This window comes from Aplysia californica, unplaced genomic scaffold, assembly GCF_000002075.1.
Source record: "Aplysia californica isolate F4 #8 unplaced genomic scaffold, AplCal3.0 scaffold00326, whole genome shotgun sequence".
Lineage (NCBI taxonomy): Eukaryota > Metazoa > Mollusca > Gastropoda > Aplysiida > Aplysiidae > Aplysia > Aplysia californica.
In genome coordinates, this window is record NW_004797596.1 from 160,773 (window position 1) to 174,954 (window position 14,182).

Genomic DNA, 14,182 nt, shown 5'->3' on the forward strand with positions numbered 1-14,182 from the left:
CTTGGTGAGTGTTTTACGGCACTCGTAACTGCATAAATAAGGTCATTTAAGCGCGCCGGACACTTTACCCGCCCCCCCTCCCCCAAAATAAAAATAATTTATTGTTTGTTTTAGTTAAATAAGTTAACAGTGTCATTATCGCATAGTTGAGGAAGGGAACACTTAACACAGATGGTTACTTGATGACTGAACTAAACCTACGAATGCTTTAGGTAGATTCGAATCAAGAAACTAAAAATAAACTTTCGAAGATTTTTACGTGATTGTCTTTGGCTTTCAAGACAAAACGAACAGACAGCAGTTGTTGTTTTTTTACAATTTAAGTGCGAAGTGATGAAGTCTTAGGTTTTTTTCAATTTTGCTGTTTTGGGATGCTTTTGTTTTCTTGGGTTTTTTTAGCTTCATCAACGCTACAAATGAGACATGGGTGACTGACGGGTGCTCTGGTGTGGTTTGCTCCTTCTTTCCTATCAAACAACAATCGTCCTTATCTCTCATTCTTTTTCGTCTTTGTCACTCTCTTGTAACACTTCTAATCCTCGGCACTTATATAATGTAATTGTGTTGCAAGTGCCATAAAACTCTTACTAAAACTAAAAAATGCAACTATCGTCCTTATCTCTCCTTCTCTTTTTCGTGTTTGTCACTCTCTTGCAACACCTTTAATCTTCGGCACTTCTATGACTTTATGGTATTAAGTGCCGTAAAACTATTTCTAAAACAACAAATAAACAAACACACAAAAACCCAAAACGCCACAGAGTGGCTTAGATCTGCGTGTTTCAGGAACTCGTTTCGTGGTTTTCTCCTTCTTTCCTATCTAGCAACTATCGTCCATTTCTCCTTCGTTTTCGTGTTTGTCTGCTTGTTACTCTCTTGTAGCACCTCTAATCTTCGGCACTTATATGACCTTATTGTGTTGCATTTGGCGCAAAAAGGTTATACTAAAACACAAAAATGCAATTATCGTCCCTATTACTCCTTCTTTTTCCTATTTGTCATTCTCTTGTAGCACCACTAATCTTAAGCACTAATATAACTTAACTGTATTGTAAGTGCTGTAAAACTCTTACTAAAACCAACACCCCAAAAGTGGCGGTAGAGTAGCTTACGTGTTTTGGAAACTCGTTTCGTGGTTTGCCGCTTCTTTCCTATTAAGCAACTTTCGTCCTGATCTCTCCTTCTTTTTCGTTTTGTCACTCTCTTCTCTAATCTTCGGCACTTATGTGAACTAAATGGGTTGCAAGTGCCGTACAAATCTCATTTTTTACCCAAAACAACAACCGCCCCCCCCCCCCCAAAAAAAAAGAAGCGACAGACTGGCTGTGGGTGGTTTGTGGATGCTCTGGTGAGGTTTGCTTCTTCTTTCCTATCAAACATCTATCGTCCTTATCTCCCCTCCTTCTTTTTTCCTTATTTTTTATGTTCGTTACTCTCTTGTAACACCTCTAATCTTCCGGTGCTCATTTGACGTTATGCAGTTGCTTACTTACTTTACTTTTACTTTTTTCGTCCGCTTGTACCAGTGGGTGTCGCGGGGAGACACAGGCGTCTATCTGCAGCAAGGCGAGTGGCCTGTAGGAGGGGTTATGCATTTGCGAGCGCCGTAAAATCTCAACTAAAGCGCCGTAAAACCTCTACTAAAAAATTTTTTTTTAAAGGACAGATTGGCTTACCTGTTTCAGGAACTCGTCTTTCATCTCCAACATCCACGGAGCTTCCCCAGAGTCGGTGAAACCGTGAGCCACAACACGAGTGGGCAGGGAAGGGTTGAACGGGCTGTTCCGTACTGAGGCAGCACCGGCCTGTGGGGTGAGAGAGAGACAGAGAGCAACATTCAATTATTATTATTGCTCGCTTTTACTTTTACGGACAAGCGGGGTAACCCAGATTTCGGGGGTTTCCAGAAAATCTTCCAGAAATCTTTACCTTTTCCAAAAATGGGCATTTCCCTACCAATAGGAGAAATTTGGTTTCATTTGTGTGTGTATATATATATAGTTGTTTGGTTATAGAGAAAACTCTCCTTGTCTTGTAAAGAAACTGAACAACTTCGCTATATCGGAGACGAACTATAATTCATAAGTAAGTATCAGTTGAAGAAAAAAAGTCCACAAAAAGCATAATATTACTTTTGTTATTGTTAGAGCTGTAAAGCGCATGAAAAAATGCTGTGATAATTATGATGATGAAGATGATGATGATGATATTATCATCATGATAATGAGTAGTAGTAGTAGTAGTAGTAGTAGTAGTAGTAGTAGTAGTAGTAGTAGTAGTATCATTATTGTTATTATTATTATCATCATCATCATCATCATCATCATCATCATCATCATCATCATCATCATTATTATTATTACTATTATTATTGTTATTATCATGTTTGTTGCTGTTGTTTTTGTTGTTCCTGTTGTTGTTGTAGCTGTTGCTGTTGCTGTTGTAGCTGTTGCTGTTGCAGAGTATTTTTCTTCTTCTTCTTCTTCTTCTTCTTCTTATTATTATTATTATTATTATTATTATTATTATTATTATTATTATTATTACTATTGATATTATTATTATTTTATTTATTTATTTATTATTATTATTATTATTATTATTATTATTATTATTATTATTATTATTATTATTATTATCATATTATTATTATTATTATTATTATTATTACTATTTGTTTATATTATTATTATTATTATTATTATTATCATTATTATTATTATTTTTATTATTATTATTATTATTATTATTATTATTATTATTATTATTATCATTATTATTGTTGTTGTTGTTGTTGTTGTTCTTATTGTTGTCGTTTTCGTTGTTGATGTTGTTGTTGGGGGCGTGTTTTTGATGTTGTCGATGTTGTTGTCGTTGTCGTTGTCGATGTTGTTGTTGTTGATGTTGTTGTTGTTGTTGTTGTTGTTGTTGTTGTTGTTGTTGTTGTTGTTGTTGTTGTTGTTGTTGCTGTAGTTGTTGTTCTAATCGTCATCATTCTTTGCAAGTGCTGATTAATAACATTATCATCCTTTGCAAGTGCTGACAATTATTTCTTAGTCTTCAGCTCAGCAAACCCATCCATCACCTTGATGATATTTCCAGAGGAAGCGGAGGGGTTATAGAGCCTGAAGATGACGTTGATGTCCTGTGGGCACTGTGGCTTGTGGAAGGCGGAGTTGGTGAAGGGGGAGCTGTTGGAGATGTCGAAACATTCACAGCTGTTGGGGAGATCTTCGCTGGGACAACAGCGGCGTAGCCAGCCGAGAATGTCTGGAAACGTCCATGGGAATTAAAAACAAGTTAAAAACCCTTTTTTTTTTTTTTTTCAATTTTCTTTTTTTTTTTTCAATTTTCTTTTTTTTTAGTTTTACAGTAAAAATGGTGTCGGTAAGACGTCAAGAATACCCTTATAATAAAATAAATAAATTACATTTCTTTGATCCCATACGGGCAATTCGGTTTACTATGGCAAACATACAAACATACGCATAGGCTACATGTACATGAGTACATAATTCTGAATACATACATACATAAATGTTTACACTTATACATAGGCCTACATAAAAGCGCAATATTACACCAATACAGAACAATTTCACACACAACCAAGCCATTGCTGGTCGCCACCGTGTGGCGTCCTGTTTGTTGAGCTAAGGTTGTCGTGTCTTGCTCAAGAACACACCCCAGTGACCACCCATCTGATCATCTCCGTGTCACCAATACTATGTTGGTCCCACAGAGAGTGGAGACGCCGGACGTGCGTGCTGTAGGTTGAGTAAGATCCGAATGGGAGGGGGGGGGGGGGGTGTATTAGAGCTCTTTACCGATTTTCAATACATGTATAAGGGTATGCTTCAGCCGCTACCCAGACAAAACTCAAAGTTAATTCCTACCAAAAATGAAGATACTCTGGTCAGTGTATAAAATCCTATAGAGTACCTTCTAAATCGGAATGTGGCTGGCTGAAGGTATAAGGTGGCTCCATGAAGTGCGGAAAACGGTTACATACGTAAATCAGCAGTCGACTACCCCTGAGATCTGAGATCTAACAGTGGAAGGCAAAGAAGAAAGAAACTCAGTTTTCCAAATTGAAGCCGGGACAATCACAGGTGATTGTCAGCGTCAACTGCACACTACTTTACACCACACCCATGGGCCTGCAAACAAAGCAATTGAAGAAGAAGAAGAAGAAAAAGAAGAAGAAGAAGAAAAAGAAGAAGAAGAAGAAGAAGAAGAAGAAGAAGAAGAAGAAGAAGAAGAAGAAAAAGAAGAAGAAAACAACAACCACAACAACAGCAACAACAGCAATAACAACAACAATAAACTGTTAAACTTTCAGAGAAACCTATGTCTGGCCAAAACTATCGTTACTTTGAAGTCCATACTAAAGTAAAATTCCGAACGACCGTAGAAAATATACACAAATCAGACTTATTATTCGTGTTATGACCGACATTTCAGTTAGTTAAATTTATTTATTTATCTGAAACAACCATTGCTTATACTTTGCTGCTTTCTTTTCCATTTCCTGAAAAACAAACGAAATCTTTTTTTTATGGAAAAGGCGCTTTCCTTTATTTTTTTAAAAGTAACGGATCGTTATTCACTGGATGCGATGTAAGAGTGAACCTTCTGTATTGTTTGGTACATCTCTAAGAACACAGAGATTCCGTAAAAGACGTAGATGAAGACTTAAAGGGGATTAAAAAATAAAAATGTGTGTGTGGTGTTGTATAAAGTTTGACGAGCACAGTTTATAAAGGATGACAAAGGCTGACCCCAGAAAAAAAGACAAAAAAAGAAGGGAAAAACCTTTTAAAAATCATAGGAGAGGCAGTTAACACCTTTTGAAGTACAAAGAGATGGTAAAGAATGGCAATGGTGGGGGGGGGGGTCTCCAAAAGTAACTTAGATCAAAGATAACTCACTGTCATTGCCAGGGCAGTCTAGAAAGTTGTCCAGAGACAATGCAAGCCCGAGCAAGCAGAAGGAAACTGTCAGGACAATGATTAGCCTCGACATTTTTCCGGTTTTCGTCTCTGGCAACTCGTCTCCAACTAGGGTTGTGCAAAGTAAGACGTCAGGCTGCAGGTAACATCTGACGAATGAACAGAATCTGGGATATATTTATACCCGTTGATACTATGTGTACAAAAATAAGAACAGTTCCGTGATCTGTCGATCTGTCTCGAAACGAGAGTGAGGAGTTGAGAAGAAAGACTGGGGGGGCAATATAGAAGTCTCCTTTGTTTATGACATTGGTCATAACATCGTAAATAGTATCTGCCAAAGCTGAGAGGCCAACATTTGCACCAAACGGTTGAGTACTCTTGGCTGTCTGCGTACGTGCGTGTGAATGTGGTAGTGCATTATATTCGCTTGTGTGTGTTCGTGTGTTTTATAAATCGGTCACCAACCGTTTGGAAGGCGTGCTGACATCAGACATTTCTGGGCAGGTTTAGAACAGACATTCAATGAGAACAAACGCATCTACAACAAAGTTCTCAAACTGAGAAGTAGATTTAGTTCTCTAAGAATAATTGCAAAATAGGTTTCGGGTAAAAAGTATTGTTTTGGATACTAGTTCAATGTGGAACTTATGTGTATATTACGTGTCAAGTACAGAATGCACCGCACTCTCTTTTTTAATTTTTTAAAAAAGTGTAGACGTTTTACACCCCCATGGACAAATTTAGATCATTTAGGGGGCGGACTGTTTCAGCCCTGCCTTTCAGAGCCAACCCAGGCTGAGGGGGTGGGGTGGGGGGGGATACTAAACGTATTCCAACAAAAAGGGGGAGATACTCGATTAACTAAAGCTTTCTTACACAGGAATCGAACTCACGTTTCCTGGGGTCGAAGGCGAACCAAGGGCCCATTGACACCATCGGTTCAGTTCGGTTCGGTTTGGGTGGGGCTAACCAGATTGAGTGCGCAAAGCGACCTTCGTGGGACAAACCAATTGCACGACTCACAGTTTAAAAAAAATAATGTTTGTTTTCAGGCCGCAAACCGGGCGATCGGTTGTCGATCGGTTGTCGATCGGTTGTCGATCGGTTGTCGATCGGTTTGCCAATCCTCCAATGGCACCCGGTAGTGCCCATTTGCACGATTCAATTCGGTTCTCTTTGGTAGGCGGGGCGAGCCAGATTGAGGGCGAAAAGCTCCTACTTGTCGACTTCCCTTGTTCATTCTATGATGACCTACAAACGACTTATAGATATAGACGATACGATACGGACGCCCGGTGGGAGTTAAAGAGGTTCGTTTTAAAATTAAATTATAATACGTGTGTTTAATACGTGTGTTTAATACGTGTGTTTAATACGTGTGTATAATACGTGTGTTTAATACGTGTGTTTAATACGTGTGTTTAATACGTGTGTTTGCATGGCTGATTTGTTTGGAAGCAAATGAAAACCAGAGGATTATGAGAGAATTTTTACAACGCAACATTGTCATAATGATTTGATAACGTATTGGAACCACGAAAAGGGGTCAGTCACAACGATGCATAAATGAAGAATAAAAATCATTATTAAAGGGCCAGATTACATAAGACAATCAAGCGTGCATTAAAAATAAAAATGCTCTCTGCTAGTGTACCTGGTATGTATAGATTCCCTCGTCCGCTAGCAAAGTTTACGCCAAGCCATTCCCGTTTCTTCTCAACCCGCGCAAAATAATTATATGTGAGGCAGCGTGGTGGAATCAGGCTCTCGTCAATTTTTCGGCTTGTAGAGTTATTGGTATCACCTTAAAGCTTGTTCACTTGTCTTTATTTGGATGAAAAAAATATCCATTTATCTTGAATACAAGTCGAGATATTTGTGATAGAAGGAGGTGGGGGACACCTGTTTTCAGAGGTAACAGTGAGAAAATGGCCGCCAAAGGTTAGTTATTTCCTTAGCTTAAGAGTCCATGATAACTGAAAATTAACATGTTCTGTGCCTTTAATCAACGTTTTTCAGAAAAATCCACACATAAATGAGTTCTTTAAAGGACATGAAAGGTGTAGAGCCCAAAAGCAAATTTATTAAAAGTTCACAAACCTGCGGGAAAATGCAAGTTTCTTCATTTTGATTATTTTTACGAGAGCCTGATCCCACCACGCTGCATCACATATGGTAAAACAGCTCAGAAAAGTTGATTGCTCTCAGTTCAGAACGGGTTCTTAGACGGATTTCTATTTTTATACGGGATATAGAGAGGGAAATTTGATTACTCGATAAAAGTGAGTTCTTCGGCGGTCTGGGTTTTTTAAAAACAGTTTTATGTGTATATGTATAGGGTTTATGATTAGGTATATGTACAGGTATATATGTATGTTTGGTTGTTTTTTTGTTGTTGCTGGGTTTTTTTGTTAGTGTTTCACGGCGCTCGCAACTGTCATATGAGCGCACGGTACACACCAAACATTTTCAGTTGGTAGGAAATTTTGAATTTTTTCCCTGGTGGCGTCACCAAGGGATCTTTAACGCGCGCAACTTGCACACCGGACCGCAGAGATTTTTCTCCCTTGTCCGAAAAGGCTAGGTGTAGATCTTACCTACCATAAGATCAGGGGTGTGGCTGAAAGACAGCAGTAAGAAGGAGCCAAGGTGAAGCAATAGAAAGGCTGCAGAAAGAGTCAGGAGCCCAGAAGAGGGGGCAAAGGAACTCAGGGGGTGGGGGTAGAAAGTGGAGACGAAAGCAGACGACAGAACAATGTTAGAGTTAGAGAGCAGGGAAGGATGTGAAAGGAGAAAATTTGAGAGAAGAAATGTTTCCGTTACTACCCGGATTCGAACCCGGGACCTTTGAATGAGAGGAGAACACCTTAACCTCTAGGCCACGAGAACCCCCTGTATATTGTCACGACGTGGTGGAATCAGGCGCTCGTCGATTTTTGGCCATATGGCGTTATTGGTATAATTTTAAAGCTTGTTCATTTGTCTTGTTTTTTATGGAAAAGATACTCATCTGTCATGAATAGAAGTCGAGATATTTGCAATAGAAGGAGGTGGGGGTCGCCTGGTTTCACAGGTAAAGTTAGTGAGAAAATGGCCGCCAATGGTGGGTTATTTCCTTAGCTTGAGAGTACGTGGAAGCTGAAAATTTACGTTTTTTGCCCCTTTATACAACGTTTCTCGGTAAAATCAACACTGAAATATATTATTTAATGGGCATGAAAAGTGTTGAACCAAAAAAACGAAAATTCGATAAAAATTCACAAACCTGTGGAAAAATGTCAGTTCCTTCATTTTGGTTATTTTGATGAGCGCCTGATTTCACCACGCTGCCTTTGAATGAGAGGCGAACTCCTTAACCTCTTGGACCCATGTATATATATATATATGTATGTATGTATGTATATGTGTTGTACATTATATATGTATATGTTATGTATAATAATATGTATATGTACATGTATATAATATTATGTATATAATAATATGTATTAATGTATTTGATATGTATATGTGTTTTTATATGTATATGTGTATGTATATGTAACTATATAATATGTATATAGAGTGGCGTCGGTAGTCTGGTGGTTAGGCTACCGAGTTCGTAATTGTGAGCTTGCGGGTTCGGGGGTTCGAGCCTCAGCTCGGTCCGACGTTGTGTTCTTGGGAAAGGCACTTTACACAAAATTCCCATTTAGCTCTGTCCTTTCGGAGACGGGCGTCAAACTCTGAAGTGTCGCCAATCAAATAACGTAATAGTGTTGATAGGGGGGTTAAATCTATACCATTTAAACATTTTTTGGTTGTGTATGTAATGTGTGCGTGTATCTGTGTGTGTATGTGAATCTGTGTGTGTATGTATATACGTGTATGAGTATGAGTATGTTCGTATGTACATTGTATATATATATATATATATATATATATATATATATATATATATATATATATATATATATATATATATATATATATATACGTATATATATATTACAGTCTCTAAAATAGAGGACCTCTTAAGGTGCAATAACTTGGTCATCTTTGCACCATTTTCAATAAAAGTTCCACCACATGAAATTCAACCAAGGGGACATCAAATGTACCAATATGAAGAAAATCAGTCAATGCTTTCAAAAAAATGTCAATTTTTAACAAATTTAATCCAAATTGGACAAAACACAAACCTTCGCAAGTTTTTAAATGCATTCATCTATAGGGGCGTGATTGGTTGTTTCTAGTGTCAGGACAAGGTCGGTAAAACCACGACAGTCATATGAGATGATTATCTCACCCTGAAAATGGTGAAATGGTATAGGTTTAACGCTCCTATCAACACAATTAGGTTATTTAAGAGGCGGGACTTCCGAGTTGAACGTCCATCTCCGAAAGGACCAAGGCAAACGGGAAATTCGTGTAAAGTGTCATTCCAAAGGACGCGTCGGACCAAGCTGGCGCTCGAACCCCCTAACCTGCAATCTCGCGGTTACGGGACCGATAGCCTAACCACTAGGCCACTGACGCCACTATCTCACGGTTTTTTTGTGTGTCTTTTTGGTTTGTTTGTTTTTTGTTTTGTTTGTTTTTTGTTGTTGTTTTTTGGGGGGAGGGTAAGTTGGCAAGTGTTTTACGGCGCTCGCAACTGCATAAGGTCATATGAGGGCGCGGGACACACCTAATATTTTCAGTTGGTAGAAAATTTTGAATTTTGCCCGAGTGGCGGCCGAAGCCTACTCTTATCGATTTTAGACCACCAAGGGATCTTTAACGTGTGCAACTTGCACACAGTCCCTCCATGATTTTTCGCCCTTGTCCAAGAAGGCTAGGTGTAGATCTTTCTTACTAGAAGATCAGGGGTGTGGCTGAAAGACAGAAGTAAAAAGGAGACAAAAAGTAGCAATAGAAAGGCTGCAGAAAGAGCGAGGAGCCCAGAGGAGGGGGCAAAGGAGGTGGGGGTGAGGGCAGAAAGAGGAGACGAAAGCAGAAGACAGAACAGTGCTAGATAGCAGGAAAGGAGGTGAAAAGAGACAATTTTAGAGAAAAAATTAATTTCGGTCGCTACCCAGATTCGAACCCGCGACCTTTGAATGAGAGGCCAACACCGTAACCTCTAGGTCACGAGAGCCCCCTTATCTCACCGTGCTTAAAAGGGTTAGGAGAACTTTGGTGAGGTCCCTTTCCTGAAACACTCGCGGTGAAAGAGAAACCGAATTTCAGAATAATTTATTATTTGAGTAGGGAAAAACCTTGGCTCAAGGTAAAGATATGGGTGGTGCCGTTTGTTGGTTGGGTTTTTTTTTTTTTTTTTTTTTTTTGTGAACCATAAACACAGACCTAGAAACCACCGAGAAAGAAAATATTATGTTTTCTTTTAAACAACTAAACCAAACCCCACCCCCAACCCCCAAAAGCCAACCCTAAAAAAATGTGAAGGATAAACTGAATTACAGAGCCTCTAAATCTTAGAACGTAAAATAATGCCATCAACATATTTATTTTCTTGTGGTCGTGTGTACTTTTGTGTTATTTATTGGGGCTTGAAGTTGTTACAATTTCTGTCTGTGCAAAGAGGTGGGCTAATAGCACTAGAGCTTGTTGTAGCAGTGACGTCACTCACGAAAACGAACCGCCATGTAAAACGAACGCGTGCCCACTTTGGGACGCTGGGTATTGAGGGCAAGAACGTGCATGCAGTCCAACAGATAGGTGAGTGCTTCTCGAGACCCACGTGGAGACGTCTTGGCGGTCTTGGGAGGAAATCTACAAGCTTACACTGAAATGTGGGGCCGGGTGGGGCTTAATAATAACTATACCTGAGCTCGTTGGGAAGCAGGGTGGGGGCTCTGATTGTTCATGTACGTGTTGGCGCGCCAGCCATGTCGTTTAGGGCAAGAAGCCTCCCCCACCCCTCCCCAAATCTGATACGTGTGAGGTCACTGCCGCGAGCTCTAGCACTATCTATAATGTCTTTGTTTCTGTATTCTATAGGATTAAAACTCATTCCATCACCGCAAGGAAAAGATGCCAGACCTTCGATTCAAAGTCCATTTCCGAAAGGACAGCACAATTTATGCTGCACAAAGTTGGGGTTTAGGGGAGGGGGGGGGGGCAGAGACTATGAAAACACCTTCTTCAATAACACCCTGTTAAGGAATTTAATCGCTATCATTATCGTCCTTATTGAAATCTAGTTTGACGCAAGTTAAGCTAACAATGGCCCCTAATTTCTTTCTATCTGTTTTGGGATAGAGGCGATGAATGAAAGTGTTCTTTTTAAAACTTTGCTAAAAAGTTGGGCTTGAAAAGAAGCGCAGAGTCAACTGAGGCATCAGTAACTGCATGTCGTCTCAGCCCGAAAGTAAAACCATTACTGTTCATTACACCAAAGACACCAATTGTTCACAGTATAGAAAGTCACGTAGATATATTCACAATACTTTTTTATGGAATTGATAGCGTCTCTAGTCTCTTGAATTGTCTCCCCACCCCTGAAGGTAGGGTGCCAGCCAGTTTCAAATCTGCTGAATAGACAAGGAGGTTTATATGGTTGTTTTAAGGTCTTTGTGAATAGGCTATATGAAATAATATTATGTTCAAGACGAAATCAGTGTATTTATGTCACAATAAACTAATGTGACATAAAGATAATATTTAAGTATCAGTGGTTAGGCTACCGGACTCGTAATCGTGAGGTTGCGGGTTCGGGGGTTCGAGCCGCGGGCCGGACGTTGTGTCCTTGGGAAAGGCACTTTACACGAATTTTCCTTACTTCACCCGGGTGGGAATGGGTACCCAGCTATAGACAGTGAAAGATCTTGTCAATTTGTCAGTGTTTGAGCGCTTAACCAAACCAGCTGCTTGCACTATATGCTTCCTGGGAAGCTGAGAATGTTTCTGAGTGTTCTATGGTCTGCTGGGGTAATAATATAGTGTAAAGCGCATAGAGCATGCCTTCGAGTGGGGATATGTGCTATACAAATGCTGTCTATTATTTATTTACTATTATCTTTATTATTATTATTATTATTATTATTATTATTATTATTATTATTATTATTATTATTATTATTATTATTATTATTATTATTACTAAGTAGAGAACCCCAAATGTGCAGTAGGGTGTCTTCCAATTTTGCTGATTGATTAGAATGTAATACGAGTTGGATTCGAATAATGGAAAATATTCGCTATTTGAGCAAACTAAATCTAAAGTAATTTTTCAAGCGTGTTCCTTTAAGTGAAAGTAAAACTATCACGAAAGTAACGCGACTTGCGTACATAAAACCCTTTTTACTTGGCGGAGAGCATCGGCTGGGAGTATATGATGACCATGTTCATCGAGTACCTTCGAAATCGGAATGTGGCTGCATTGGACAGCTCCATGACTAAATTTGCTAAAGGGAATCAGAAATTGTTTGAAATTGTTTGAAAACACTACCCTTCCCACTCAAATGTGTTTTCAGGAAAAGATTTATTTCGGGCCTGTTGGCGCATTGTGCGTTACAGGGGACTTGTGTGGGAATATTCACCTGATAGAACTTGCTTTTGAGTGGTAGTAGTAGTAGTAGTAGTAGTAGTAGTAGTAGTAGTAGTAGTAGTAGTAGTAGTAGTAGTAGTAGTAGTAGTAGTAGTAGTAGTAGTAGTAGTAGTAGTAGTAGTAGTAGCATGAATATTGTCGTTGTTGTTGTTGTTGTTGTCGTTGTTATCGTTGTTGTTGCTGTTGTTGTTGTTGTTGTTGTTGTTGTAATCATCGTCAATACTTTTATTATTATTATTAGTATTATTAATAATAATATTATTATTAATATATATTATTATATTATTATTATATTATTATATTATATTATTATTATATTATTATATAGCCCATCATCATCATCATCATCATCATCATCATCATCATCATCATCATCATCATCATCATCATCATCATCATTAATTTATCAGGGTGGTGGAACTTCTGATAAGACGATACGCCTTATTGCAGATCCCTACGAAAAGGGCCATTCATGTCTGGGGAAGTGAGACAATAGGTGTGCCGACTTCAGGATTTTTGTACGATTTCTGCTCACGACATTGATTTCTCCGATCACCTGTGTCTTCCTATAGCACTTACGGAGACATTCAGTCTACCCAGTGTCGATGAGTCGAGCAAAGTGGCCATTCTAGACATGTGGTCGTCTAACATGCACATCATCATCATCATCATTGCCTTTCTCACCCTGCACCAGGGTATAGGCCACGAACAAACACTTTCCACCTTTCTCTATCCAGGGCTAGCCTCATGATGTTATTCCATGTCATCCCACTTTTCTGTACATCGTCTAACACAGTTTCATTATAATGTAAAAGCTATGTTGGGGGGTGGGGGGTGGGAAGTGCCCCGTTGTAGAGGTGATTGTCTATATTGGTGGCTGTCAGAGCCAATTCGAATGTAAATCTTGATTGGTAAACTAGATCTACGTGCTAAGAGCCTACTAAGCTGTCCCCGTCATTTTATACAAGAAAAATTCTGAAATTATGCAAACTGAGCCCAAAAAGGTGAAATCCTCCGATTCTGTTAATTTTAACAAAGAATGATAACGGAAAATAATCAGAAATTATGCACACAAAAAATGATCAAATTTTGCTAAATTATGCGGGGTGCATAAAACCACGGGGGCAGACTAGGGTAACCAGTTTTCAAATGACGCATGACACTCCCACCTGAGCTCCACCAATGGTAAGGGAGGCCAACAGAGAGAATATCTCCGCCCTTTTCTGCACTTTAAGCTTCTGGGACAAACAAGTTTTTTGTTTGTGGTTGCAGAAGTGTAGGAGTTGTATATTAGACCAATAACAATATATCAGCATTACTGCTGAGCGACCTCCACGAAATTCTGTTATCTTCAGTCCTTTTCTTTCCTTCTTTTTTATGGTGTGAATTGGCTTGTTTTGTCACGCACAGTCGATCTTTCCCTCCAAAAATAACATGGACTTTGAAGAGAAAGTGTAACTAAAGAAAGGGGTTACAGTTTGCATCGGAATGAGACGGAATGAGTCATTTCGGATTTTATTATTTTTCAGTTTTGTTTTGCCATGATAAACAGTGGCATCCGGGAGAAACGTTAAAAATATGACCTTATGCGGTTGCGAGCGCCGTAAAAACCTTACTAAAACGTTAAACAAATTGGAAAATAAATTCACTGAATCATCATGTTAAACCTAAAGCCTTTTACTTTTACTATGATCCA

General features: G+C 39.0%; 1 protein-coding gene across 3 annotated transcripts; it reads right to left on the reverse strand.

Annotated features, from left to right (window-relative positions):
* Positions 1-1,629: 1,629 nt before the first annotated feature.
* LOC106012314 (pancreatic triacylglycerol lipase-like) lies at positions 1,630-5,188 on the reverse strand. 3 transcript variants are annotated; one of them, XM_013084901.2, is made up of 3 exons: positions 4,932-5,188; positions 3,086-3,270; positions 1,630-1,805 (listed from the first exon to the last, which is right to left on the reverse strand). In XM_013084901.2, exons 1-3 carry the CDS (start codon positions 5,023-5,025, stop codon positions 1,656-1,658), a joined length of 429 nt encoding a protein of 142 aa, XP_012940355.1. In that variant the 5' UTR covers positions 5,026-5,188; the 3' UTR covers positions 1,630-1,655. The 3 variants fall into 3 exon arrangements, 1 of the variants encoding a protein (XP_012940355.1); XR_004858745.1 differs by lacking the exon at positions 4,932-5,188 and adding an exon at positions 4,509-4,531 and having other exon boundaries at positions 1,635-1,805; XR_004858746.1 differs by lacking the exon at positions 4,932-5,188 and adding an exon at positions 3,607-3,703 and having other exon boundaries at positions 1,635-1,805.
* Between the last annotated feature and the right edge of the window lie 8,994 nt (positions 5,189-14,182).

Bases quoted from the DNA above. Each gene is read 5' to 3' on its own strand.
- LOC106012314 (XM_013084901.2), bottom strand. From the start codon at position 5,025: ATGTCGAGGCTAATCATTGTCCTGACAGTTTCCTTCTGCTTGCTCGGG. The intron at 3,271-4,931 runs GTGAGTTATCTT...GGACGTTTCCAG, and splicing joins AGACTGCCCTGGCAATGACA to ACATTCTCGGCTGGCTACGC. The intron at 1,806-3,085 runs GTGATGGATGGG...CTCACCCCACAG, and splicing joins CCTCTGGAAATATCATCAAG to GCCGGTGCTGCCTCAGTACG.